This window comes from Nipponia nippon, unplaced genomic scaffold (assembly GCF_047370975.1).
Source record: "Nipponia nippon isolate SJK-2023a ecotype South Korea unplaced genomic scaffold, ASM4737097v1 scaffold_1, whole genome shotgun sequence".
Classification (NCBI taxonomy): domain Eukaryota; kingdom Metazoa; phylum Chordata; class Aves; order Pelecaniformes; family Threskiornithidae; genus Nipponia; species Nipponia nippon.
The window spans coordinates 144,183,151-144,208,909 of NW_028262290.1; the positions used below are offsets into that span (position 1 = coordinate 144,183,151).

At 38.7% G+C, this 25,759-nt stretch overlaps 1 protein-coding gene across 1 annotated transcript in view; it reads right to left on the reverse strand.

Moving 5' to 3' along the window:
* The window catches only part of ITGA8 (integrin subunit alpha 8), a 119,972-nt gene that overhangs the window by 81,393 nt on the left and 12,820 nt on the right, over positions 1-25,759 (reverse strand). Inside the window, exons 4-13 of the mRNA XM_087775784.1 lie at positions 23,725-23,848; positions 21,403-21,464; positions 20,422-20,467; positions 19,284-19,409; positions 18,105-18,149; positions 15,047-15,090; positions 14,025-14,081; positions 13,785-13,837; positions 8,089-8,294; positions 5,719-5,910 (exon numbers count right to left, since the gene is read on the reverse strand). Coding sequence (XP_087631910.1) covers positions 5,719-5,910; positions 8,089-8,294; positions 13,785-13,837; positions 14,025-14,081; positions 15,047-15,090; positions 18,105-18,149; positions 19,284-19,409; positions 20,422-20,467; positions 21,403-21,464; positions 23,725-23,848 — 955 coding nt within the window. The remainder of the gene's footprint in view (positions 1-5,718; positions 5,911-8,088; positions 8,295-13,784; positions 13,838-14,024; positions 14,082-15,046; positions 15,091-18,104; positions 18,150-19,283; positions 19,410-20,421; positions 20,468-21,402; positions 21,465-23,724; positions 23,849-25,759) is intronic.

Consider the following 25,759-nt stretch of genomic DNA (forward strand, 5'->3'; position numbering starts at 1 on the left):
GTGGGATACCTTGAAGATGAAGCTTCAGTAGCACTGACTCCAGGGTGACTCTCTAAGGTAATAAAGGAAGACTTGTACAAGCATCTAAATAGGCAGGGAGCAGAAACAATAGTGCATAATTTATTTGAGTAATTAACTAATTAACTAATCAACAGCCTTTGTATAGTGAATTCATCTAGAGCACTGCTCTGAATCCACCCACGCTGTTAAAAGAAACTGGTTAAATCATCCTGGTTCACAAACACATTTGAAGAAACCACAGTCTGCTGGAGGATATGCCACAAGAAGAAAGCAAGCTTAATGAGTTCAGTAAGTTATTAATTATAAACTATTTGCTCAGCTATAATATCAGCCATCAAGTGACTGAACATATGCTGAAATGTGAGGGCGGAAACCTTACAGCCTCCAAATGCTTGAGCCCTGCACAGATAGATGAACCAGCTGTAAGTGTGGCACCATCACCTAGATAATCACAGACTGCAAGCACTCAGTGGGGACCAGCTTTGAACGGATGCCCAGAAGCCAAAAGAAACAAATTTCTTTCCCATTAAACAGATTTATGGATTTCTTTTCTTCCTATGAAAACTGAACTATGCTAATAGAAAAAGACAAATAAAAATATAAATAAAATAAACTACAATTCAAAATACATGCGTAAGCTGAGGCTTCATTCCCTGCTCCAGGCCTTGATGACACAAATAAAGCTCAGGATAGAGCAAAGGGGCCCTAAAAGCCCCAGATGTACAGGGGAGTGGAATGGAAGCTGTGTTGAAAGTTATCGTTATGTTGCTCAGATATTCTAGCATAGAAGACAGACAGGAAGGTTGTGCTGAGGCAGGGATTTCAGAATATCTTGAGCAAACCTTGAAGAGCTGCTATTACAGAGAATCCTATGGCTATATAAACTGTGTTATGGGCCTAACCAGTACGGCCTCAGATACAGCATGATGCTGCTTTGCCGTGTCCTAACCTCAGCACTGAAAAGCGCAGCACAGAATCTCACACATAATTCCTCCCAACTGCCACTGTATTTGCACTTAAACTGATGAAAAAAAGCCTATCTTTTACACTTTTTCACTCCATTCACTGCTCCCTCCCTTTATTTCTTTAATCCCCTTTATTTTTTTTTACATGACTGTCAATCCAGAGCAACAGCATTAAGTCAGTATTTACTACAGCAGCATAAGTGAGACAGGGTTCCCTCCTTTGAACATGATCTTAGAACATGAGTTGTCAGAAAACTGTGAAATGGATCATCTCCTGAAAGATGTTACTATTGTGTCAGTGTTAGTAAATCGGTGCCAGGGAACATGCCTGTGTGCCGTACCTGTGCTGTCTGCGGTGGTATCATCAGAATGGCCCTAAAGCAGTTGGCCTGTGCCAATTACTAGTCTCCAAAAGACACAAGTCTAGTCTCCAAGAGCACGCAGCAACCGTGTTTTGGCAAGAAACTGAGTTTGATAGTATAGAGAAGGACTGTTCAGTGACAGTTCAGAACCAAAGAACAGTATATTTATAGTGTAGATGTAGCTTAAGAGGATTAATTGATCTTTTCCTTCAAATACTGGATACATATTGTATACTGGAGAGATACTGAGTATCTCACATAAGTATGGTACAAAGGTTGTCAGTGTCCTGCTTGGAAGACTGGGAAAGCTGTACGTTGTTTGTTCCCCTGAATAGTCACACCAAAAAGCACAGAGCTGGCTTGGTACGTTCAATCTATCTGACCGACATGTTTAATCTGCCTTCCTCTTACTGCTTCCCTCTCACTAGCCTTATCTGACTATAAAGTTTGGTCAGGTTCTGCCTCTTACATCACTACAGAGAAAGAAGCATCCATCCTTTCATTACCACCATCACCACTGTTTGGCATTGCAATTCTTCCGCTAGTTGAGGACCAGTGCTCTGTTTGGGGCTGAAGGTGATGAACACCAACACAGAGAGAGGGCAGCTGCATGTTTTTAGAGCAACACAGCTGTTAGGATGATCAGCCCAGTTTTCTGCCTCTGCTGCTTCCCAAGGTTGAAAGTTTCCCACTACCTCTGAGCCTGCAAAGCAGAGACTACCGTATTATCACCCCTGTCTGTGTTGATAAAAGAACAGTTCTGGGCACATAACATCTGGAGCGTCTGCAAGTATGACACAATTTACAGAAGTCCTTCCCTGGAAAGCTGTGGTGATGTAAACCAAGGGTTGTGCCTAATAACAAAAACTAAATCTTCCCTGATGAAAGGTTAGAAAAATCCCTGTATTTTCACAATGCTGAGAGTAGAGATCTGTTACTGTTACGGTGGTAACATCTATGCCAGGGCACCTGAAGGCAGATGGTCATTACGCTGACAGGACTGCTAATGAGAAGGAAAAGCAGCCCTGTCTGCATGCTGACCCTACTAGAGAAAGTTTCGTTTTTAGGTACGATGTTGACTAGGTGGCCATTCAGCCTAGCTGACTGTATCCTGTGCTTTGTACAGTGAGTGGCTACAAAAGTGAAATTAAAATAAAGTCAGGGCATGAGCTTGAGCACTGTGTTGGTATTGTCCAGATTTTCATATTGTTAGCACAGACTCTGGTCTGATTTTAGTGTGTGCAAGTAAGTACTCTCCCAGATAGTGGCCAGGAATCAGATACTGGCCAGGAATGGTCTGGGGAATAGCCTGGGCCAAGGACCTTTCCCAAAAGGCAGTTTGGATATGGCCATCCTGTTTCAGTGGGCAGAAGGGTTTCATCTGATGATGGTGAGCTGTGCCGTGCCATGTAGCCTCAAGGCCAGACCACAGTTCCTGGCTCACTTTATTTTCTTGCACAAACATAATCACTGATACCAATGAAAAAGATTTGGGATTATTGTTTTGTCAAGTACTAGTTCTGATTTTCTTCTCAGTAGGGAATATACAGCTTTTTTTATGTCGGGTAAGTTCAAAACCCAGATCAATGGCAAAATCTTTACTGGAAGCAATGCTTTAGCCAGACATAAGTCACACTTTACACACTGCTCTTTACATAAAAATGTATGATGAAGATGCAGCAGTGATGACAAGACTGAACCATCATCTGGTATAGCAGGGCTGGTGCGCCATTTGCCTCTGCACAAGGAACAATTAAGTAAATTGGGGTTCCTTCCGCAGGATTGCTAAAACATATGGCTGAGGGAGAGAATATGGCAGAGCTCTGTAAAATAAGGGTGGACTAAAGAATTGTTTACTGTCTCTTCAGTACAAGAACTAGGGCACATCCAAAGAAACTGTCCAGTGGAACGCTCAAGACTTGAAAGGGATGCAGTGAAAAGCATTACTTCTTCACAAAACATGCAGTTAGGCTGTGGGGCCCCTTGACACAGGTTGCTGTGTGTGCCAAGAGTTTATACAAGTTCTACAATTGACTGGTCAAATTCATGGAAGAAAAGTCTGGCAAGGGCTACTATATTTGAAGATGCCACCTCTGACTTAGGAACACCTTGCTCTTCCAGTTGGTTAGAGCTGGGTGAATATTCTGGGAAATATCACAACAACTGTACAGTTTCCTGGATATCTGTTGCTGGCCACTGCTGGAGCCATGCTACGGTGCTACACTGATCTTTCATTTGTATCAGTATGGCTGTATTATGTTCTTCCCTGCTAGTTTGGGAAGCACTGAATTGAAGGCTAGTTTCCTAGACTTTCTGTAGCCAGCAAATACTCTGCCTCTCAGCTGACATCTAAAATAAAACTTCCTTCCTTTTCCTTCCAAGTTCAGTCCCTTGTTTCCTCTTTGTACAAGGGCTGCCCTTCAGCATTTCCATCAGGAGGTAAAGAAGAAAAGCTCTTTGACACAAGAAGGATTACGTACTTCATTGCCTAGTGTGTTTGTTCTGGACTTGCATTTCCCCGTATTATTTCCTTTCTTTCTTTTCCTTTTTCCCATAGGAAGGCATTCTATTTTTGTGCTAATACTGTGCCATGGTTGTGCTAGAGGGAAAAGCTAGTTACAGTAAATGCAGGTGGGGTTTTTTTGGCTAAAATAAGTAATTAATGTAATTAAACCAAACCATCTAACACATAGCGAGTTTATATCACAATGTGAAATTCTGCAAGTAGGATGTATAGTGGAGCCAACACTGACAAGCAGAGTAACTCCAAGAAATCTCACAACTGAATTGACTATAGCAGTTCCTCAGTACACATTAGAAAGATCGAGACCCATCACCCAAACTTTTCACAAATTAGCTTAAAAGATGCTCCACATAAAGTATGCTAATACACTAGTTAGACTTCTACTCTTCTTTCTTCCCCTTGTGACTCAAAGAAGACCTGGAAGAGTCTCTCCCTTCCCTCTGTCTATCTTTTCAATCTTAGAAATGTCAGGAATGCAATATCCTGTTTTCTTTGGTTTTGCTGGGTGGCCTTGTAGGTGCTTTAGGAAATGTTTAAATGCTGAAACTTTAATAAAGAGCTCAGTTGTCCAAAAGAACCTCATTAGTCATGGACAATGAAAGACTATTAATAGCAACATCAACAATATGCAAACAAAAAGTCAGAACAGCATTCAAAAGCCCTTTCTTTTCTCAAATGCTAAAGATCCTCTCACTTCAGTCTTGTGATAGCCTCACTTTATTACTCTGCAGTCAGCTTTTCTGTTTGTAAAACTGTAATTTCTATTGTAAACACCCCTTCCCAGAAACTCTCATCCCCTTTTGAAAAAAGACACCTCTTTCAAGGTTTTTACAATCCATCACGAAAAGGTAAAAGAGACCCCATTTTTGTCCCTTTGAAAATCACAATTTTCACTTTTGAAACAATACAACTTTTAAGAACGCTAGCCTTGAAATAACCCAAGCTAACTGAAGCGATTTCACAGTAAGTTAGGGAAGCAAAGACTATCAGCATTTTACTGTGGATGAACCTTTCACAATAAAAAAATACGATGTTTTACTGCACACCTTTGCTAAGCCTTCTGAATTGTGATGAAAAGAAACAGAACAGATTTGCTTCTAGAGGAGAGAGTAAATACAAGCACATTTAAAATAGCTCCAACTTTCAGACTACTTATGATGCTACCAACATGCCTCTTAAAAAAATAAATACCTCCCCAGCAAAACTCAACTAAAGTTACAAACTTGATAAATTTCAATGCATGTCAGGTAAACTAAAAAGGAAGAATCAAAGCTAACCTAAAAAGGAAGAGCCCATGTAGCAAAATGAAAACAGAAAAGGAATGGAAAGGCCCAAATGAAATATCTGCCTTTAAGCAATGTCTTTGCATTCTCTCTGCTTTTTTGTAATGCAATCAAAGCCATTAAGAACCTATATATGGCCCCGTGTCTCTTCGGACAGCAAAAAACAACTTAGCAACACAACCAAGTCAATCCCTTCTTCTACAATACAACATGTTTTTAATTAAGAAAGAATGCCAGGATGAAGGAGACCTTACAAGTTCAATAAGCTGAGAGCATTTAGTTTTTGGAAGTGGGGGGAAAGGGTTAAGCTTTTTATTGTAAACTTCACATGTTTCATGTTAATGTAACTATTTAAGCCCTTTCTTGCCTTTCTGATCATGTCTTTTGACAGGAAAGGGAGTATTTGTTTTGTCTGATTTTAACTCTCAGGAAAGCAAGCTAGAACTATCCAAAAATGTCTACTCTTTATTCTGACCTCTGCCTTCCAAAAGGAGCAGTTTAGGCATGATACATTTTCCAGAGAATGGAAGTATGAAATTCCCTTTCTAATGGAAAAATCTTACCTGGGTAATCATTCTTGTCTACATCTGAGTCTCCTCTCAGAGTGAAGCCAAATCCCGAAGGCATGGACTGTGAGGCCCACGCTCCATTGAGAACCTGGGAAGGGTTAGTATTTAACCCATTACTATATCCATTGTAAATGAGCACTTTCCCTCTTCTGTCTTCTCCTGCAAATGGTGCACCAATGGCAATGTCTGCAGTGCAATAAAAGAATAAAAAGAATGGGCACAATTAAAATAAAGCAGAAATTAAGTCCCTGCAGGAAAACACACATAAATGGTTTCTGGCACATACATGCAAGAACTTCAACATTCTGTACTTCTGTATGGATTCTAGTTGCAAAGCAAATATACAAAAATGTTTGTGGTGTCTTTTCTGTGTCAAACTTTCATGACAAAAGCTTATAAAATCATCCTATGAAGGGGTTATTGCATTGTACTAAATAGCCAGTCCACACTGGACTCCTCTACCATATTTCCAGGGCATTTAATAAGCTTTAATAAATCAAGATCTAATGAATGCCTGCTTCTACTTCCATATTTTTAAACAGACACAATTTTTTCTTTATTTCCTCTATCACCTAATTAATAAGGAACAGCTGTTAGATAAAATTAATTTTCTTTTTCCAGATAAAATATTCAACACGGACAAAAAACCCACCCCCCTCAAACAGCCAGTGCTTTAGTATGCAAAGGAGAACAATGGAATATAATGTTTTCATTTATACCAAGCCAACATCTTATTGAGAAATGGGAATAGTACTGAGTCAGGAATTTAACAGAAGGCCTTGGGCATTATGCAATTAAGCACTGCAATCCTTAAAAAATGAGGTGCCATATCCAAGAAGCAGAACTCACAATGCTGTTCTTAGCTCCTAAACATGGGATGTGGAGAGAATCACATGTCTAGATTGAGATTCAAGAGTTGAACAGAGCAGTAGCTGAGCTAGCCAACAGGAAACACTAGAGGAGGATACATATCTACAGCTCTCATTTTTAGGTTCTGATCTAGGTGCTGGTGCTAGACTCCTTTATTAAATTTGACTTCAGCACCTGGAATTTGTACCTTCACTCTAAAGGCAGGAGTGCACCAAAGCTCTATGACTGGCATCTTCAGTTATGAAGCAGAAGACTTTGGCTCTATATCCTTCTTAGTCTTCTCTATACAGTGAGAGAGGAAAGCAGGAACGCCTCCTCCCTGCCTTACCAGAACGCTGGAGAGCAGGGATACAAACCTTCCCTACCCAGAGAAGCTGAGGGCATCTGCTATTGATCACAGGTAGAAAACAGGAAGTCTCCACTGTGGGGTCCAGCTGGGCTGTACTCCGTGGTGGGATTCCAGGACAAGCCAGTGAGGGTATTCTCAGCAGTCACAATCCGGTGGCTTCTACCCACAGGACAGTATTTGGATTTTGTGCACCTTGAACCCCAATACAATTCTATGGCTCCTGACATGACTTGGTGACACGTTGGTGACGTTGCCCTAGAGTCTAGTGGCTACAGCACCATGAAAAACAGCCCTTAAGTTAAGGAAGATCAAAGTCCATTAACTTTTCCTTAGCGGGCCAACTATCTTCAAAGCTACTGTGCAAAATACCTCCTCCAGGAAAAAGTCCTTGGGGTTTTAGATGCACAGATGCCTGCTTTGCAGATCCCTAACATCTTGGAAATAAGAAGTAAGGAAATGCATGCAGGGAAAAGCAGGGTGTTACTGACCATGTCTAGGAGGCTAACTCTAGCTGCTCACGGCATCCAGGCTATTTCAGATAATTAAGCAAGTTAGTTTACTGGGACTGTTTTCTTGAATTTAGGCTCCCAGTTAACATACATGAATGTTTTGCTGTGTGTGTGTCCTAAAGGCATTTGAAAAAGGTCCCATTATGCACCTGTTTCTTCTGGTGCCTAAGTACCAATGGAAGTCCGATTCCAAAACAGTACGTCTGTACTGGTCCAATTCTTTCACTGGGGGCAAAATGCTCCATTTACTGAGCCTCATTCAATTCTCAAACTCATCCAAGCATTTGAGGAGAGAAGAACTCTGCTTTTAAACAAATGCAACATCTTAAACTAAGTATTTAAATGTAATTATAGCAATAAAACAACAGATAATATTTTTATTCAAATGAACATGCTAATATTTAGTAAAAAAGAGCACTGTAGTCAATGACTGTCCTCCTATAGGTAAGCTTTTCATGGTTTGGCCCTCAATATCAGTTTCATTAGGATTAGTGAAAATTCTTGTGACTTTCAAAGGCAGTTACATGTTTAAAAGCCTTTTTCAGGCACTGCACAGACACTTCATATTCACTGCTTAGCCATTTTTGATTTCAACGTTATACAGAGATATATATTACTACATTACATATGAATTACCATTATATCCATCTTGATTGAGATCTCCAAGGTGCGTGATTGCACTGCCAAATCTACCGAACACTTCAGTGCCTGTCAGAATTTGCGCATCTCGGAAGAAGAAAGCACTTTCTTGCAGGTATAGATAAACTTGCCCAACTTCTTTAGGCTTGCTCTCAAATTCTCGTTCCATAAAGAGAGGGGCACCAACTAAGATATCATCTAAACTGGAACAGTCAAACAAAAACTAGTGTCACTGAAAGATTGAGTGTAGTCAACACAGTTCATGCATTTGTTAAACAGGAGGCTGATAATTATCACAGAGTCATAGACTGAGGTAAGAAGGCACTTCTGAAGTTCTTGTAGCCCAAACACTTGGTGAAAGCATGGTCAACTAGGGAAGGCTGCCCAGGGACGTGCCCACTCCAGTTTTGAGTATCTCCATGGATGGAGACTCCACAACCTCTCTGGGCAACTGCTTCCAGTGTTTGATCACCCTCACAGCAAAAACATTTCTTGTTAGGTTTAAATGGAATTTCTCGCACTTCAATTTATGCCCACAGCAGACACTGAAAAGCTATACTTTGCAGTTAATGATCCAGAAGTCAGAAATTTAACTCAGAGGGGATCCGTGTTACTAGAACAAATTATGTAGATCTATCCTGCTAACAGTGCTAGTGAGAGACAAATTTAAGTATGAAATCTAGCTTTTAAAAATTATACATCAGTAAGTGAACAACAGAACAAAAATTGCCACTTTCCAGCCGATTTCTGAAGTAATACACATGAAACACAGGTAGAGCATCAATTAATAGAGACTGCCTCATTACTAATTCAAATGGAAGCTGGGAGACAAAGCCAAAGCTTTATTTCTGAAAACACTTCTGTTGAATATTAGCTACACGAGTAGCTGCAGTGCTCACGTAATTTGCTGGATTAAGTATTATAGAGAAAGGACATAATAAAATCACAAAAATATGAGACTTAGAAGGAAAAGTCCTTTTGTTCATTTTGCTACTCCAAGAAGAATCAGTAAAAGAAGGCAGACTAATCAAAGAGTATTTTGCATGTTGTTGTTCTAAATGGGGTCTTTTGAAACATGTTACCAACATTTATTTAGCAGGAAAAAAAAACCCTTTACTGGACAGTAAAGAATAAAATCAGGTAAGATTGACAGACACATAACAAGTAGAAATATTCTTAATAGATTATTCTGAGATATGAAATGCTAGTATCAGATTAATTTCTGAAGGTTGCTCAAGCCCGTGTAAACTAACAGGATAACTCCCATTATATTCAGTGGACATCGGTCATTCATATTAAAGAACTCTGTTACTGCAAATAACTAGTACTACTTGATCCCAGAATTTTTAATTTGGAAAACATGTTCTCTTGCTCTAACATAAAACTTTGTTCAAACTTTGTAAAAGTCGTAGAAAACTTTCTACTCACAGTTCATCATATTCCCAAGTCATGTTTTCACAAAGGCTTTATCCATTAGTAAATCAATTAGTAAAATTGCACTGCACTGTTTTTCCCAATCCTGACAGAAAAAAACCCATATGATTTAGGAGTAGCTCAGCTAGTACTTTATCATAGATATATACTATGATTCTAATATATATATATACCATAGAATTTAGGACAGAATATCTCATCTAGAAGCCTTTTAATCACATTGTAGAACTTACACATTCTGTAAATTGTGACAAAGTACTTCTAGAAATATTATTTTTCTATTAGGTTTTATAATATGTTTCCATAAAGGAAACCATAATTCAAAATGTCAGGTCACTTTGGTACAGTTATTCTATTCTTTATACGTCAGATTTTGCCCCATGGCATGAATAACTAAAAAAGGAAGGAAGCAGATGCTGACTTGACATCAAAGGTGGGATTTTCCTTTCACACTAAACATCAAAAGTCCTCCTCTACTAATGGAAGATGTTCGTGGTTGGGACAGAATGTCAGCTGAAATGGTTGCCATGAAACAATAGCAATAACAAAAACAGATCATGAATGCTCTGTTTTTTACAAGTTATTTTACCCATGCCATGTACTAAAAGCGTTACACAGTAGCACTATCATCAATTATTGTTTTATTGCATTACAGTCCAGTCATTGCCAGTAAGATTGGGACCCCAAGGTGTTATGTGCTGTACAAACCATGAAGTAAAAGATGAGCTTAGCTCCAATGAATATTTTACAAATGAAGGATTGTAAGACTAAGGGAAGATTTTTTAGAGGTTGGTAAGGAAGCAAAAGATTCAGAGCCAGGAAGCTCCCAGTCCATCCATGTAAAATAAGTAGATACCTAGATACCTTTAAAACTCTGGCCCATAGAGCAATATCCAGAGTGCCTAAAATGGTAAAAAGACAGAGGCAGACTGTCTATCATCCACAGTGGCCTAAAATTCTCTAAGCAGAAGCCTAACCCAGAATACAAGATTCAACACGTGAGACAGCAAGCAAGCAGACAAGAACCAGAGTCTGTTGTGCAGGGATTGCAGCCTCTCAGCTGGAAGTGTACAGTGCTGGTTATTTTTCTAGGAGAATTTCTACTTTGTTAAAAAAAATGACAATGATTGTATAAGATGCATGAATAGTCTAGGGAGCAGGGACCAGAACCCAGTACCTAAGATGGCTCATCTTCTGATGTGCTGAGGGAAAGGTGGAAGGAAGGCAGTCATCTAAATTACACTGACCTATCTCTAAACTGGTTATGGGCAGCAGAGCTAGCTGGAACACCCACAGCACTTAGTTTGCCTTCCCTCCAAGTCTTGGCATGTCCCACCCACACCAAAGCCTTCCTTCCCTCACCCTCTTGATTTTCCTCCTTCTCTGTCAGTGCCAAGCTCAGTAGGTCAAGGCAAGCTGCTTCAGCAAGTCCTCTGCAAGAAGGAATTCTCCCTCAGGCAATTCCAGGGATTTGGGTTTGGGTTTTTTTTGCACTGTCACATCCATGTACTATAGCCAGAGAGGAAGGATTCTTCAGCTACCCTGCTCTCTCTGACCCTCATTTACTTACTCCTGGTTCCTCTCCAAGTGGGTAATAAGCAAGCAATTGCTGCTTACCATGCTTTATAGTCATTTTTACCTTCCAGCTCCTACAGTTTAACTATTTAGACATCAAGCAGTCAAGGGAGGGGCACTTGTTGGGTTATAAGTACCTATGTGATTAGAATTATACATTTTTTGTTGGTGAAGGAGGACATTTCAATTGTCTTTTAAATTGTAGGAGTTTATATTTACAAAATTGGAGTTCTGAGCCAAATTCAGGTTGATGTGATCCCTTTTAAAAGGCCATAAGTGCAAAGCAAAAGCAAAAGCCCCTGGACAGTAATATTAAACCATAAAGTGCAGTTCAATTTGCACTGGTAGTTTGAACCGATTCATTAGATTCATTTCATTATTGCACTAAGATGTTGCAGTTAACATAAATTATGTATTTATTTTTGTTCCAGCACAGAAAGGTAACCAGCAAGTATTGCTTCCCTTCTGGTAAAAAAATCTTTACAAAGCACAAGCTGACCACCTGCTGAGACTGCATGCAGTTTCTTTGTATCCTGATGAGTAATAAAAAGCAGGAGTATGGGAAATGTCAAGAGGTCAAAGTATGACTATGGGAAGCTTTGATATAGCCCACATAGAAGACCAGTAAACAGTTTATTCCACTATTTTTATTGGACTGTTTCAGTTTAAATTGAAAGTGTTCTCCTCTTTCCTCTTTACTAGGAATGTAGTCTGTAAATTGATGGCAAAGCTTGATTTGTTAAGTTTCATTGTGGATTTCTCATTATTAGCAGTAGGCAACTAAACGGTAGTTCAAACAATATCCTCAATTTCCCTGTTCTGCCTACAGTCCTGATGTGGTGCAGAAAAAACTGCAAGAGTCACCCTGGAACACCTGCAGAACTGCTGGAGCAGAAGGTCTACAGAGCTTTTCTCCTAGGATGAGCCTAATCTTTGAGCCATATCTTCAGTCATATTACAGCAAAGCATCACTCCTATTAATCTTTTCAGCATACAACTTAATCAGGTTTCTCGTACTGATAAGGCCATCACTACCTCCTTTGTCCTTTGCTGCACAAAAAACCCACGTGAATTTGAAGTGGTCATTTCCCTTTTGCTGTTTTTTTCCTCTCTCTGTTTTACTCTTCCTTTCAGATGAATATTTCTATCGACTATATGTGCAAAGCAGCAAAGACAGACTACATATCTAATCAGACATGTTTATCAAGTAGAGCTTTTTGTGTTTTGTTTTCTGTGGGATGTTTGGATCTCAGAAAGAGTCATTAGATTTCTTTTAAGATATAGACTGGGAGACCACACAGGCCTCAACAGCAGCTTGATTATATTATTGACATAAACTGTGGTCTTAGAGGTACACAGAAAATATGAGACCTGCCAAGTAACCCTATGGTTCACAGGAAATAACCTGCACAGGAAATAGTTTGGTTCAGTGAGAAGTTAAATAGCAAGTTCCCCAAAAGTCTAATGAGTGTCTATTGTAACTTAGATCAATGTGTCTCCACCCTTTCACATCAGTAATGCATTATGGTAGGACTAAATTAATCCTGACTCTGTGTATCATAAAAATAGGAATTTTCAAAAGCTATGGCACCGTGACAAAATTTGACCTCAGAAACTTGGAAAGATTTGAGTGCTATGAAGCTACTACAGAAACTGTTGAAGCGTCTTTTTTCTGTTGTTGTTGTTGTTTTGGAACTGCAATAACATTTTATCACCTTGTTACTTTTCTCTTTTCTTGTATCCCTCACTCTTTAAAGGGTCACTAGTCACTGATGGGAAGCAATGATTTAGCCCAGAAAAATTACTTAATGCACTATGTTTAAGCACCTAATAAGAAATAATCATAAGAAAAGAATATGAAGTAGACACATCTGAGACATTTTGCAATAGGCAAGAGAATGCCATAGCTCTAAATATAATCCTGTCTCACCTTTGTGCAGACTTCCAAGGCTCTGAGCTTCAGGGATCTTTCTTTATCTCCTTGCTAGAAAGCTAGTATCAATATTCACTTACTAAAGTCCTGATCTTCTAAAATATTTAATCAGACTTTACATGAGTTCAAAATTAGCAAGTGTTTTGTTCAACAGGGCCTGAAACCCCAAGTGTCTTCGGCATGACCCTGGGAGCTGAGCAGCGTTCTCCCTCAGACAAGCACTATGCCTGTCATAACAACTACAGGCCATATAGATACTTTTTGGTCCTCTGGAGGATGAAAAGAGATGGCCAACCAGCAGGTGCTGGAATGAGGAGCTGATGATATTGGAAAGCTTTTAAAATTGGGAAGTGAAGCTATGGATGGTCCACATGTGAGAAGACTTATCTGCTTTTGAGAATGGGAGAATGAACTTTTGACTTTCACCTATCTCTTCCCAGCAGTACCTATCACTATTTATTCACTGTTCTTCTACCTGGATCTGTTTCCTAAGACTTTGGACATTCCCACTCTGCCACGCTGCTTTGAATAAATACTCAGGAAGATAAACTCACCCAAACTAGGCCTGCAAATACTTGTGCCACTGTGATTGCACAAAAATAAGCCTATGTAAACAATTAAAATTAGAAAAGCAGAGAAGCGAAGAGAAGCATTTTGAGGTATGAAGCACCTGAAAACCTGTGTTTATTAATAAATATCAGGCATTGCTTCTATTAATGTTCAGTGGAGCTGAATATATTCGGTAACCTACCCATCATTGTTAACATCAGATACTGCAACAGTGTACCCAAAATAAGACGCCATCTGGAAATAAAAAACAACAGATAGGCTTTCATATCAGATATCAATTTTTAAAAATTTTTTACTGATAATCCTCTTTGTTTCTATGGTCATTAAATCTAAAAAATATTTTATATATTCTTGAAACTACATTAATGAAACTATATCCTCCAGAGATATAATATTTCATCACATAGTTGCTTGACATTACCTGTTCACCAGTGAAGTTCTGGATGAAGGTCAAGTCTGAAGAATTAATAATTGAGACCTGGTAACAGAAAAATATGGAAAGTTTCAAGCACACATGCTACAGTGTAATACCACTGCAAACCAATTCGACACACCGAAGGATGGCCCAAGTGGCCAAGAAAAAAAAAATTCTTTTGTTTCACCACAGCTTTCCTGTATGATCTTGAACAGATCACTAAGAGTTTACGAATCTCAGGTCTCCCATGAATAAAATGGGGAAAAGACAATTTTCCTTTCTTACTGGACACTGTGAACAGCAGTAAATCACAGACTATCAGCTAACCCGTGACTACATCAGTACGCATGAAAACATGAACTTAAAACATAAGGAAACATATACATACATACATATATATATACACACGCACACCCCCCCTTTCCTCTGAAAAATGGTATGACACAAGGCAGTTTGAGTCCACAAAACTAGAGAATGCACCTGTACTTGGGATCTCTGTCTCCCAATCAGGTTAGTTCTGAAACTTTTTTTCCTATGAGTAAAAGATGTATCCACACACATATATTGCTTTCTCCCTTCACTTCTAACTGCATATCATGACTCTCTGCATCTGGTATTCAGTGTACATACTTAGAGCACTGAAAATAAATACTGGGTATGAATAATCTGAACTTGGACTGGTCTCCACTGTGGACACAGCATTGCACATGAAATATGCTAACCTATGGGTAAGCTTAGGTCTGATAACACTCAGCGGGTATAGGGATACTAGTCATACTCAAAGCAAGCTTGTAATTGGCTATTGAAAACAAGCTTCAGAAAGGACTAAGTGCTTAATATTCAAAGCCCAAACCAGCAAGGCATTTCAACCCAGACAGGTGAGCCTGAGGGTGAAAGTCAGTGGCAGTTTTCTCTGATTAGAAAGTTTAGGATCAAAGAGACAGAAAATAGAATGTAGACTTTAATCTTCCAAATGGTCTAACTCCATTCTCACTATAAAAAGGATAAAATGTGGGTCCAGTACATACATAGCCAAAGTTCTGTGCTCCCCTTGGGACTCCAGCAACCAACTCTGAAAAGATAAATGATCAACAGTGAACTGGTTATGCTATCTGAGTGGTGCATGCAACATGCATCCCGTGCCACTTAAATTCTTCCTTGACATCCCTTCCTTGACAAAATCCCTTAGGATTTTGTTTGTTACCTGTACCAGAAACACCTGCAAATCACTTCAAGACATTAATTCTTAAGATTTTAACATTCATTCGGTGCATCTAGTTGCATGAAATATTACATCTTAACTGCTGAATACACGCATCCAGAGATCTCCTTCTGCCTAGCATTACTTAGCATAGCATGGTATAATAAAGCTCTTCATACAATTCAGCTTGTCACCTGACAGCTGTGGATTGATGGAACCAGAATTAGTTGTGGCATCACACACTAGAGTACAGAAGCTAAACACAACTGTCCTTACAAATACCCCTTTTCTTTCTGGCTGCACAACAGTTTGTCTCATCTGTTATTTGGCTCGATGCCATGAAAGTGTTTGACAAGTTCTGCACAGGCTACCTAAAAGCATTATAAGGAAATTTTTGTGAGTAGCATTGGTGGAATCCATTGAACAAGAACATGAAACATTGGACCTAGCTGCCTTCTAGGATGCACTTCTGCTCAATGGTGAAATCTTAAGCAACTAGTGGAAAAAATGGAAAAAAAAAGAAGAAAAGAGCAAAGTCAGAGCCTGCAGTCTTACTCTCTAAATGTTCCCTCATTAGGATATCCACATCAGAAGACGGCAGCAAGAACTTCGGATACCAGAGCACCTCAGACACCTGCTTGTATTGACCTAGCCTTCCTCTGTTCCTCTCTGGGTTTATATACTCCCCTGTGGTTGAATATGTTTGGTCAAGGAGAGATGGAAGTAGTAATGAAGGACTGAACAGGACACAGGACAATTTTCAGGTCAGCCAACAATGCAATTCTTTGTGCTTATCATTCACGTGACTTACTGATTCAAGAATCATCCATTATAAAAATGTGCGTATGAATTAAAAAAAAGAAAAAAAATATATAGGTGGCTGCAGCCTTCCGTTACCAGGGACGCATCTTTTTTCCCACATTATAGCATTTGGCTCAAAATTATTATTATTTTTTTTAACCCATAGTGGCACAGGACAGGAAACTCTATAGGGATTAAGCAGCAGCAGTTCTGGGGAGCTGGGTTCATTTCTAGAAATGTACTATGTCTCTATTGGCTTTGTGAGTCTGGACCATGGAGCTGTTCACCCCCTCAAGAACGCTACCCCTTATACAATACTTTCGGACAGACTGTCAGTCTTACACAAGAAACATAGCTCTTAAGGTATGAAACACCAGGGATAACAGATATTTTCAGCTAACTATATGTTTTGAAATCCTGTACAATTTTAGAACACCTGAAAATAGCTAAATCATGGACAAATTTCTATTTATAACTGATTATTTTTAACATACTCTACCAAACAGACCGCTGTGACAGGAGCTTTTCTTCTACACTGGATTCAACTTGCGGAGACAGAGAAAAACTAGTGTTCAATTTCTAACAGACCCACAAAACTTATTTTACAACTTAAAAATCAGACAACATTCAGCTTGTTTTTAGTTCTCCTGCCGCAGCACTTTGTGCTATGACTTCAGCACATCAGTTAACTGAGGTTTAAGTCTTGTTGGTATTTAGTTAAATCCACAGTGGTGTTCCAAGAACTACTGCTGCTAAACCTAGCCCCTGCAGGATGGATTGCTCTGACTTTGTCCTTAGAGAATTACAGAACTATGTTACTGGAGCTGCCACCTTCCAGGGCAGTTTTCCCTGCCATCTGATAAATACTAAATATCCTGTGTCACTTTTTGCCAAAGGGAACAACTTGAACCTCAGTGTTTGAGCTGAATTCTAAGTTATGTAATGACATTCTGCACATTTAAAAAAATATTTATCCTGTAATTTTGGTCAAAACCTGTTCCTCAGTGCATGTTGCTCTACTTTATCAAATCATGAATGTAGAGTCCTAGAAGGTGGTGTTTTACAGATCATGAAACATTTCAGGTGAAGGTTTCGCAGTGATGATGTTTTTAAGCAATACTATTAAGTCTGTGAGATGTCTGGTTCTTTGTAGATGACAGTTGCTGTCTAAATGTGAATTATTCTAAATATGTCCTGTATCAAACTTATGTGATCCAAGAACCTTTACAAAGTCTCTATTAGGACATTTATATTCATGTGTATTCAGCTTTTCCTAATTCAAGGGACTAACTGAACACCTCATCTTCCTGTAGAACGTTTTCTCTCCTCTAAGCCCAGGTTTTAATAGGAGGAATTAAATTATTCTGTCTCCTGCAGTTAAATATAAGGCTCAGGATAGGAGCAAGAGCACAGGGAACTTATTCTTACTGCATTACGCCTGTGCAGGAAAATATAATGTGGGAAAAGGGTCAGCTAATGAACTGCCTCAGGCACTCCATCCTTAAGGCACATGAACTGGAACTAGGGAAACTTTCATAGAGCCAAGAACAAGAGCTAGCATGCCGGTGTAGACACATGGCTTTGTCCAGAAGCAGCTGAATGTTATCTCCTAGTCTGGGCTGTGATGTTTATGTGGCAGTCAGAAGTGTGCTTTCAGCATACACAGACATTTCCAAGCCATGAGGTCCAGCAGCCTCCATGCAGGTGAGTAACTTGAGCATGGACCGAAAGACTGTACAGGACTGCACTGTTACTACTACTGTTACTCCACTTGTTACTACTGGTCACCAAACTGGCTAAATTAAGTGGCTCCACCTACCATGCCATCACAGCTCTAACTGCTGAACAGATGCATGGGCATGATACCATAACAACAGATTCAGACTTTTGGGTTACTTAAATTCTACTCTGTTATGCTATACCTTCTAAGGAAATATTTGCCTCTGAGAATATTGGGTACAGAGAGCTTAAGTCTCACCAGTGTTTCAAAGGTATAAAAGGTACATTCCTGCGTAGAGACCCAAAATGAGGAATCTAATAGGTGCACAGCCATATGGTTTCCATTCAGGTATATAGCTTCTTACCTTGTTCAGAATCCCCAGTAAATTCCCCAGCAGCCACTGAGTATCCTGTTTAATGATAAATTACAAGCAAAACACTTGATAAACCATTTCTTTCAAAAAATATGCAAGGACAGTCAGATTTGTCTGTTCATCTGATCACCAGAACGCAAATTTTCTAACATTAGTATACTAAAACTGTGTGGAAAAAAGGAAAATTGTTTACCACATTATTATGACTAAATTAACTGTAGGTCTGAATGTATAATAAATCTATCCTTTTTCTCAAAAAAATGAGCTTTTAAATCATCAGTACTTAATAATTTATCTGAAAAAACAGCAGGTACTATGGTAGTTTGCCCTAACAGCTATTGACACAATTTAGGTTTTCATTACTGTATTGTAACGTGTGAGTATCCTGTTTTAGCTCTACATGGAAGACAGATTTCCAAAGATGCAGCTGAGTACCTCCTGGAGCTTTAGTAAACCTGTGAGGTAATTGCTATTGACAGAGTAAAGACTTTTGGGTTGTATCAGGGACTGCAATTTCAAATCTACGGGCAGAGATGAAAGGATGCATCTTTGCCTTCAAATTCCACTGCATCTTTTCTCTAATTATGTGAAGAAAAATCTGTCTTACATGCAGAGACACATGAATATCATGCAAATTCTTAAGAAATCAGTACGAATAAAAGGTACATAGAGTTTTTTTCTATTTATTAACTAATATCTTCAAACTGACTTGTTATTGTTTACTTCAATTGTATCTTTTCAGTATCAGTGAGAATAAATTGGGCATTTGTGCAGTACTGCACAAAATACTGCAGAACTGAATCTTCTTTTATCTATTAAAAATTGAAATAGTCTTTAATTACTTTAAACTCAATCCAACATCTTGGAATGAAAAAAGATAGAAATAGGAAAATTTTATATTTCTGCTTAATTATTTAAGATTAAATAATAAGAACTCTAACAAGCCATTTAAGATCTCAACCCTCAAACCCTGTTGCTGTGCATAATTTTAAGAATGTTCATAATCCCATTGAAGTAACTAGCAAACTACTGATGTGCTGTTGTGCTTAAGGCAAAACATGTTCAAATTCTCTCACAATTGGGACATTAGTAATTTAGTGCTTGTTTTCACATTTACATAAGCCCCGTGCTTTTAGAACATGTTGCTAACTGACATAGAGCTTAGCTTACCCATGTAATTGTCGTCATATGAGGGTGGTGCCACTCCTGTTTGCTTCTCTCGTGCCAGTTTCCTCAGAATATCCTTGAAGGAATAATTTGCGATGATATCCGCAATACTTGCAGTGATTACCTGACCTGGATTCAAACAACTTCATAAATGAAAGGGACATAAAGGAGAGCCAGTTTCTACAAGACAGAGCTAGCACAACATCAGAAGAGAGCTGAAGGGATAATATAGCGGATAATATAGCTCAGATGTAAAGAGTAGACATCTTCTCTCAATCTTTCTCCATTATTACCCTGAAAATCTCAAGAGTACACATAAATCAATACAACAAGGCATTGAGACTCTATTGAACTATCACAAAAACATCTCCAGACCCATTTCAAGGTGCTGGTTCAAACTAAAGTCAAGCATTTTCAGGCTCAGCTACCTTCTGATGCTGTACTGTACAAATGTAGTAGACCAGTGGAAGCAATTTCTCAATGGAGAATTCAAAGCTATGCATTCCCTACCATCATAATCAACTAGATCTTCCTCCTTTAATGGCAATGCAAAAACACATACCAGTGAGGCTGACAACGTGCAAGTCAGTAGGCAGAGTCTGGGAATCAGCTATATCATACATATCAAAACAGGTTAAAGCAAAAATACCCTTTTAACTCTTTACCAAAACCACTTCAGATTTTATCTACATGAGAAACTACATCTTGGAAACTACGGTGATGCCACAAATGAACTAAAAATATATGCAGATAGCAATAAAAGGTTGTATTCAGAAACAAATAGTGACAAAAACTTTGAAATTACTACATTTGCTGTACAAATATTAGCTATTTTTAAAATTGCAGTGTTTCTACAGAAAAAGTCAGCTTATTAACTAAATGACAGATGTGCTAAAATGTCAACATAAAAATAGCTCTTTCTATTTGTTTCACTTCCTATACAACCTACATCCTGAATTCTTCCTGACTTATTTTTATGCTCAGTTGCTTGTTAAGCAATTCTTCTGATTTATATTTGTTGAAAATAAGACCAGAGACTGGTTAGCTTAAACTGAGAAAACAATGAAAATCTAGAACAACATTTTCCACAATACTTTCTGCTTCACTGCTTAGATCAAGTTAACCAGCCAGATGAACATACCTTGCCAATAAAAACTACCAGGCCCGCCTACTATCAGGTCTCCATTCTATAAAAAGCAGAATTGAATAAAATTACACAACAAAAGAACACAACAAAATTAAGCATGCATGGAAAAAACAATTTAAATGATCAAAAGAATACCAGAATCATGATAAAGGAGAACAGCCCTGTCCAAGGAAAGGATGTAGTTGCATGGATGTGCAGGAAAATCCACAGTTAAGTTATCCACAAGTTGTCATCCACATAAGTTTATCCATAAAGTTAAGATCACCCTATGCATCTTCACTTGAATGAAAGCCATAATTTTTTTTAGCAATAACATAGCATTCTAAAAATTGCTGATTATTTGTAACAGAACAAAGTCAGCATAAAAGAGGGTCTTCACATTCAATGAAGCAACAGTAATGCTTTATAGAGAAATATACTTTTGTCTGCCTACAATTCCTCAGCTATTAATAATGTGAATAACAATGTAGCTGCAGAACACTGAAAACAATGGCAATGATCAAAGTTAAGTGAGGTCCTGGTGCTGTAATAGTGGCACAGATAATAACAATAGTTGCAAAGTTTATTCTTTGGCATATAAGAACAACTAGCTATTTCCCTTAAGCACTTTCGCCTCCACAAGAGAACAGTCTTACTCAATGACTAGTCTGCCTCCAAAAGCATCCTTATACAAGCTATTTTAACTTTTAAAAACTATCTAAAAACTATCTGGTGCTTGCTATCTATAAAGATAGACTGAGCAGAGTCAGATTGGAGTGCTGCAAAGAGAGAAACAGGTGCTGATTGCAGTATTTCTTTTATTAATGAAACCAGAAAGTTTGAAGCTTGCAAAGGAGGAAAGAACTTGCAACAATTTCATGAAACTTTCCATATGCAACAGCATGGGGATAAACTCTTAATCACAAAGACAGTGCTTGAGCAGTGGGGATATATCAGAATTACATTTGGTCAAAGTATTCAGAAGCAGAATCTCACCTTGTAAAAATCTAAGCTGAAACCTGCTTGACAAAAGCCTTGTCCTTCGGGATCTGCATTGCCTGCAATTATGAAGGTAGAAACATTTTATTGATTTCACAGTGCATGTGGAAGACAGCTTACACCCCCCTGGAGCTGTAAGGCTGTAAATGCAAAACTACCAAAATGTGTGAAAAGATGTGTATTCTTTTTTAGAAGAGGCAAAGCAAATCAAGACCTTCTACAGGACCCTGAACATGCAGCCCCCTTGTGAAGATTTTGAAAAATAGGACCAGTTACTTGGGACTTTCTCTTCTCACTGCCAAGGAAGGACCCTTGCAACAACTACCAGGGATTCAGTTTGAGTTTGGCTGGAGATACAAAAGTAAACAACCTAACAAGAAATCCGAGAATGGTCACCACAGTCCGCTCTGCCATAAACACAAAAATGAGTGTTTACTAAGGCATTCTCAAAAAATGTTGACATAGTGGATGGGTCAGCATGGGTCAATGTCCAGACAACATCCTGGTTATCTGTACTATGGGAAGGGAAAGGGGCACTTGTCCTTCACAAGGGCTAGCCCTTTAATTGACAGACATTTGCTCAATGAGGACTGAAGTGTAATATAATCTTGGATGCACATTTGTACATGGAAAAACATCTTTCCTGCTTCTGTCCATTCTTATTTCTAGTCTCCAGATCCTTACATAATTATACAAAGTGTGTTGGCATGCATTTTAGGGCTTTCCTATGATTGCTGGAAGTCTGTAGGATTGGGAAAACGAGAGCAGGAATGGCCACTCGAACTCTCTCTTCAAATAGCATAAGCCTTTGGCAAAGTGAGACATCAGAAGTACATGAAGCACATCTTACGGTAACCGTTTCTTACAAATTGAGCTTCTTTCTGTACCTGTCCATCCAGGGACAAGAATTAGGCTTTAAAAGAAAGACGTAGCACAACTCAGTTTAGAGCTATACTACAATGTGAGAAAAGGAAAGCCACAGAGTAGCACTGAATGTACATGCAAATATCTCATGTTGCTATAGGTGTGCAGATTTTCTGGTAGACCACAGAAAGCATTATTGGGCTATATTATCACATAGCTGTCAGGTGTCAGGAAAATCCAGCACATGATATGATGCTGTCTCTACATCTTCACAGGAAAGAGACCTTTTAATTATGTGAAGCAAAAGTCTACTTTTTCTGTAAAACACCTGTTATTTTCTTGGCAAAATAATCCATGAGAAATTCCAAGGTAGGAGCACAGTTTGCAGTAGAGGAACAGTTAAAAGGTGTGTTTTGAAGTTAGCCCATGTGCACATGGCAAGAACGCTAGCTGCAATAACAGGCTCTCTGTACAACGGGTACCGTGACAAGGAACTACATTCAGACTTGTCGTGTTACGGGCTAGCACATGCAACTTGAAATGGCTACCCATCTCAGCTAAACTGAACAACATCATAGCTTTGCTGTGAGGGTTTCCCATGGAAGGGACAGGTAAGCCCATCATATTTACGATCTTACACACATTACCTTTAGAAAAGTAACTGAGAGAACAATTGTCTGATCTGTGAGTGCAGAAACTGCCATAGACCTAGCCTAGTCCAAAGCTCAGTAATGTCACTGGATACTTCATATTGATTTTAATAATTTGGAGCACGGAGGTAATGAGGGTATTACTAATCATCATAAACACTTAGACATAGGATGTTGAACAGGATGAATGACTGATATAATCTAATGCATGGCATTTTCTGCAGACTTGTAGGTAACTGAACTTGGCTCTAAATATACATGTTTTTCCCTGTTCCCCAAGAAGTAAGGCCCTCAGAACAGCAGAGGAGAGTGTGGAACAGCAGTGCTAATGTGCATGGCTTTTCTCCATGCTGGAAGTCCCTCATAAATGAGCTATTGTGGATGATATTAGCATGAATGGTGATACAGGCTTGTGTGTTTCTGTGCAAGGTCTGGTCTTCAGATGGTGATCCTGTGATGAGAGATTTATACTCAGCATAAGCATGAATAATTGGTTTAAAATGCTGTCTGGTTCTTGTATAGATCTGTTTGCTACATTTTAAAGCCATTTAAATTGAACCAATTATAACTCATCACTATAGCTGCATAAGCTTAATTTACTTAATTTCTCCTCTTTCAATTATACAATAAATCATCCAACTGCAGGCATATAATTTAATGTTGATTCTTCTTTAAACCCTCATCCGATGCAATAATGTCATATAGTAATCTTCATTCAACCAAGACTGTGTGAAGACTGAAAGGATGAAAACATTGAGTGCAATATCAATTCCTCCAACACGGGATTGTTCCTATTAATACTTACTGTTGCGACAAGGTGAATATTCAGCATAGGCACTGAAGTTCTGAATGGCTACATAGCAGGTGCCAACAGGGTCCTTCTCAGGGCTATCTTTAAGGGTTCTCCAATGATATAAGGGGGCACAAGCCTATCAAAACAGAAATGATGTCACACATACATTTCACACACTCACGCATCTTGCAAATCTAGTTTTTAATAAACAGTATACAAGGATTCTCTCTGCTATTGTACCATTCATACAGCAATGATCATAATGTATTGACAGAAGAAAACGCAGGACCACTGCTTCTTATAATTTCACTATAACCTGAAAAGCATAGTCTGAACTTTCACTTATAGCCCTTAGCAGGTGAAATCTGTCAGGGATTACAACTCACATTTAAGCATATGTTGCAAATACCCTCTTAGCCTGCTTCACAAGTAATATGTTTGCTCTACTACTGCTCATTGCACAGGACTTGATCCCATAGTTTAAGATGTATATCACATACATGTGGCTGAAGACATTCCTACTTCTGTCCTGATATGTCTTAAGATAATGGCTGTTGCAGCAGAACTGCTATGATTCTACTCTACTTAGCAGAAGGAGGTTTGTCAGGGTGTGTGCCATGTTGTCTATCACCATCATCAGATTGTCTCCCTTCTTATAAAACCCTGGTTCAAATCTTTGGAGAGTTGATACAGCTGTAATGCATTCAATGGTCTCTGAGTGAACAGGTTTTTGCTAAGTAAGTTTTGGCTAGGTGAATCTTCTAATCTGTGTTACGGTAGTGGTGTTAGAAACATGACAGTGTAAGGATAAAAGATATACAAGTCGTGTAGAGAGAGACATTATCTTTTTTGAAAGTAATTCAGATAATTGGAAAAATAAAAAAGATAAGCTGTCAGGTATGTAAGTCATTCTTCAGGGGTTCCTGTGCCCTAAAACTTTTCAATTGGCTGGCGGGGGGAGGGGAAGACACTACCTCTCCCTACAACCTTGCCTCTGCAAGATACAAACAAATCCTTCATTCATGTCCTACCTTGTCTTACTTTTCCAATCAGAAACCTGTCTTCCTCTGGCAAGGCACTGTTATTATTCACACTACCATATAAGCCTTCGTTCTGCAATCAGTTCCAGCTGGATGAACCACTGTGCTACTCAGAGCTTATCATAGAAGTCAGAGCTCTGGCAACAACTGTTTAAGGACCAGGGATTCTTAACATGCCCCTGCCTAGAAGACCTTACAGATTAAAAGAGAGAGCAAAACGAGGGTGCAGCAAAGAGCATTACGTGTCCTGTGAGTGTGATTTTAGGTACATTTGACATCAAGCAAACTGGATTGAAACAGGAACTCAATATCATCATAAACCTTGACCTAATGCATTTTACTATCATATTTGTAGTTTTAAAAAAAGTTTCTGATAGCTTGATGACATTTTCTTTTTCTCTCCTTTCAGTCTACAAAGCTTAAAAGACAAAGTTTTCTACCTTCACTGTTCAAATTTTTGCCTGAAAAGTGTTGAATATACCCGTTTCAGAAAGCCTGAGAAGAGTTATCAGGAGCAAAAGAAAGTTTGGTCAGTACAGACACAGCACATCAGCTAGTCATGAGGTTTCCTGATCACTTGATTGAGATTCAGCAAATGGTGGCAAAGAACTCTTTTATTTCAGTTTGTGAACTGTTATTTAGTAGAGTACACAAAATGAAAAATCTTCAGCTATTTTTAGAATTTTTTAGAATTTTTACATTTACTTAGCTCTGTAACAGAATAGGGTGATGTTTTATTCATTACCTGTTTCATGTTAAAATCCTTCCCTAGGTTGACCACAAGGCATACTACATAAGGGAAAGCATTTCCTTTAGATACTTCTTCCCTCATGACTTCTTAAGTAATAACTGGAAGTTTTAAGCAAATCCCAAGACACAAATTATTGCTTTGCTATTGTGAAAACTCATAAAACTAATGACTAAACTAATTATGCTTATCACAATTATTTCAGCGACATTTTCAATGTAAACCTTAGTGCATAAATTGTAAATGTCTGTGTATAAGC